Source organism: Camelina sativa, chromosome 20, assembly GCF_000633955.1.
Source record: "Camelina sativa cultivar DH55 chromosome 20, Cs, whole genome shotgun sequence".
In the NCBI taxonomy this organism is placed as follows: domain Eukaryota; kingdom Viridiplantae; phylum Streptophyta; class Magnoliopsida; order Brassicales; family Brassicaceae; genus Camelina; species Camelina sativa.
Genome location: NC_025704.1, coordinates 7137881 through 7141909, shown reverse-complemented (window position 1 = coordinate 7141909; position 4029 = coordinate 7137881). Strand labels below are relative to the sequence as shown.

Here is a 4029-nt window from a genome sequence, read left to right as displayed (position 1 = left end):
TGATTTCTTTACATCAGCTGATGATTCAGCTCCCAATGTAAACGTCAACACTTGATGTTCCGATGATGGTTCTTCAAGACGGCCATACATTTTTTCTGTCATACACACAACTTTGAATTCATCACTAACAGGGTCATACCCGAAGAAACTTTTTACCAGCTTTCTCCTTGTTCTGGCACGTGGTAAAGTTATAGATTTACCAGTGATGGGGTTAAATACGATTTGCTCTTGACCATATCCTACGCTTATCAGTCCATTAACATGATGATAAAAGCATTCCAGGTGCTGATGATCATACTTGACCGGACAAGTCAGACGTGATATAAAAGACTTTGGCGATGATGATGACGGGCGCTTGAAGAAGTGCAAGTTTCCCATAGCCCCTCTGGATCCGTGTGAATTGAAGTCAGCAGCTATTAGGGTACGAGGTTGCCACGACGATCCACGCGGGTAAGATCTGATGAAATCTGGACTGCGTATAGTTGTTGCCCATAACTTGGATACTGTGAGAAACCTAGCCAGAGATTTCAAGGGCAATCTCCCAAAAATCTCGATCTCTAGGTCATGAGGGAGCTCGTCAAAGTTGGCTCTTTCTTCCGACGTTTGTACGATGTTTTCGTGCACGGTTTTGGTCTTTTTGCGGTATCTCATGATCGATCGCTTCTGTTTTCGAAACCCTAGATTTTTTCTGTCTATCCTTTGCTTTGCTCTGTTATTTTTAGCTGAAAACTACTCCCTCTGTTTCACAAAGAGTGTCATTTTGACATAATGCACACAAATTAAGAAAATTATCTAAATTTCTATTTTACCCTTTATAAATGCACTAAAAATTTTCTCTTTCTAATTAATTAGCTCAAATTATAGGGATAAAAAAAAGAATTTGATCTTTAAAACTGCATTGAAAACATAAAATGACACTCTTTTTGTAACAAAAAAGATGTGTCAAAATGACACTCTTTGTGAAACGGAGGGAGTATATAAATACGGGAGACTAGGTTTATAAAGGGTTTTTTTTTTATCTACCCGGCTGGCTGTTAAAATGGATCTTACGTAACCGGCCTGGTCCGGTCTTAAGGGATATGCATCCTTTTGCACAAATTGGGTAAACCAGTAGTGTAAATTAAAGACGTTGTTAATTAATGGTTGATTGAAAAAAATTGATGCTAAAAGAAAATAAAGCCGACTTGAGAATCTAATTAATTTTAACCAATTTCTTGATAAGAAGAAGAAAGGGAACAATCCACAATGTCTAAGAATCTCATCACGAGATGGAAATTATTTGGTAATTTTATACAGCCAACATCTATATAATGAAAATAAAAGGATTTAAGAAGAGAAATATTATCTTGAACAAAATTTCACTACACAAGTTTTTTGGTTAAATAAATCAAATACTTTTCCTGTAAAAAAAAGCAGCACTAAAATCATAAATGATAAATAATTCATTCACATAAAGAACCTCTAAAACAGAGAATTCATATAATTGTGAAAATCGGAGACAGCAAGCAGACAAATCCAACTGGTTGATGAATTCAAGTTATAAAGTGACAAAATTTTCCTAAAAATCAAGTCTATCAATGCAAACATTTCAAATATGAAAGGTATCATTAAAACATGACACTCATGTCTCGCCTACAGCAAACTAAGACTCTCTACGTAATCCGAAAAAACTAATGCTCTTGTACCACGACACTAGTAAAACATGTTCATATAGCTACGTGCGATTGTTACGGAAAAAGTAGTAACAAACTATAACTACAGAAAGTTACAAATTAGTGACAAAGTATTAGTTAATTTAATTTGTAGCTAATATGTCACTAAACGTAGGTATATAATGACGGATAGTAACAAAAGAAAAGTGTAGCAATATTGCTTCAAAGTTTGTGACACAAAATATCGTAGCTCTGGTTCACACAACATAAGTCGTCACAAATTGTAGTTAATAATTATTAAAATAATATAAAATTATGAAAAATTAATTCAAACATTTTGATACAATGTGTGATAGTGTAACATTATACAAATAATTATAAAAATTAGTTAGTTGTAAGTGTAACATATATATATATATATATATTTAATACATTTTAAATACTAGTTACTTATATATTTAAATCTCTAAATTATCAATTCAATTATCATATATATTCAAAAACAAAATTCTCAATTCCTAAAACTTAAATTCCAAACCCAGTCTAAACCTTTAATTTTATACTCATACATAAAAATTAAACAAAAAACTATAAAACTAAATAAAGAAAAAAAAACGAGAAAGCATCTTATTGGCTAATCCATTGAGACGCGGATTGGATTTTGGCTTATCCTCCATCGTTGATGAATTAAATCTAACGGCTAAAATTTTCTCCTTTTTTATTTTCTTTTGGTTAAAACTTATTTCCCTCAGTCTCCCCTTTATCGACTCTGTCATCTTCTTCTTCTCTTCTTCGAATTTCTTCGAAACCCTACCCAGAACCAAAAGCCAAGCGACCTAAAACCTCATATCACGATGGGCGTCGACCAACCCACACAGCAGCAAGAGACGGATTCGCCGTGACCATCGTTGGCGGGAGCAGAACTAGTTTCATTGAAACATCAACGGGGAACCCTTTGAGCCACGCGCGAGACTTTTCACCTTCTTATTTCCATAGATCTGATGGTTTGTCTACACTTAATTCTACCTTCTTCCTTGACGAATCTATAGAATTGAACTTTTATCTTCCATTATGATTTCGTTTTTGGTGTAATATACATATAGGTTGTCTTCGATCTCAAACACTTGATTCGAGTCTCTCTAGCTCTTGATCTCTCTCAATGTATTGTAGGTTTCTTCTGAACTGTTTTTATTGGATCGAATTTTAGGCTAGCTCGAAATTCAGTGTTGAAATCGCCGTTGCTCGCTGTGTTATCATCCCTTTTGCACGTTGCTGTGTTTGTTGATGCTTTGATTGATGTTGAGTTGTGATATTACTTCGTTTTTAAATAGAGTTCTGATAGTGTTAAACAATGGAAATGTTTTTGAATGAAGACCCAACTCTGCTGCAGTTGCATAAGTGGGAACTTTCTCAATTGCAACTCAAGATTTCAGAATTTTGTGAGGCTTTTATCTCTCCGTAGAGGCAGTTGTTAGCACTACTCTCTTACCACTCCGAAGCTTTACTGCTTTCACTTGTTGCAGGTAATAACTTGTTTTTGAATAGTACGCATATGCTTTTCTTTTCATTCTACTAGCGTTGTTCAGTTTTTTTGGTTATGCCAGTAATGTTTATATGTTTACATTCATTCATTGGTTATTTTTTAGCTGGATGTTAATGTTCTTATAATTAATTGCACAGATGGCCAGTGTAATGGAGTAGAGTGACCAGAAGAAGAATTCTAAGCTGTTGAAAGAGAACCACAAAAGCTGAGAGACGAGCTTTTCAACATGTTGTAAATTAGTTGATAGAATTTGGAGATGGTTCTTACAAGTTTATAGCTTTAAGTTTCTTGCATATTGAATGTCATTGTAGCTCAATCATGAATCATATTTTAAGTAGCTACTTGCATCAGTGAGCTGGCAACTATGGAAGAAGTATCCCTAATGATGGGTTGCCTTATGATTATCTCAGAATGTTAATCTCAGCTTAACTCAACTCTGTTTCAGAAAAGGTTTTGGTGTGGATGTTCTGAGACTTGGCTTCTTTTCTTTATGCATGAACTGAGAATGGGGATGGTAATCATGCTACAAACGAGCAAATGGCGGTGTCCAGTTCCACACTGCCTCTTGTAACAAAGGTTTTTGAATTTATGTAACAAATGGCAGCTTTCTTTAACCCCTGCTCGTTTGTTTTAAGAATCTGAGCAGAGTCTTTTGGTTTATAACTCTGCTCTGTATTGTGGTCTAAAACTCTGCTTTCTATTTCGGTTTATTCACTCTGATCTGTAGTCTTTTGCTTAAAATTCTGCTCTGTATCTTTTGCTTAAAACTCTGCTGTATCACTTCCTATTTGTACTTTTGTTTTCCATTTGGTGCAACATATTAAACCTTGCATC

The 4029-nt window shown here is 34.6% G+C and overlaps 1 protein-coding gene across 1 annotated transcript in view; it reads right to left on the bottom strand.

Moving 5' to 3' along the window:
- Nucleotides 1–651, bottom strand: part of LOC104772273 (putative F-box protein At5g15660) — a 2034-nt gene extending 1383 nt beyond the window's left edge. Inside the window, exon 1 of the mRNA XM_019241812.1 lies at nucleotides 32–651. Coding sequence (XP_019097357.1) covers nucleotides 32–651 — 620 coding nt within the window. The remainder of the gene's footprint in view (nucleotides 1–31) is intronic.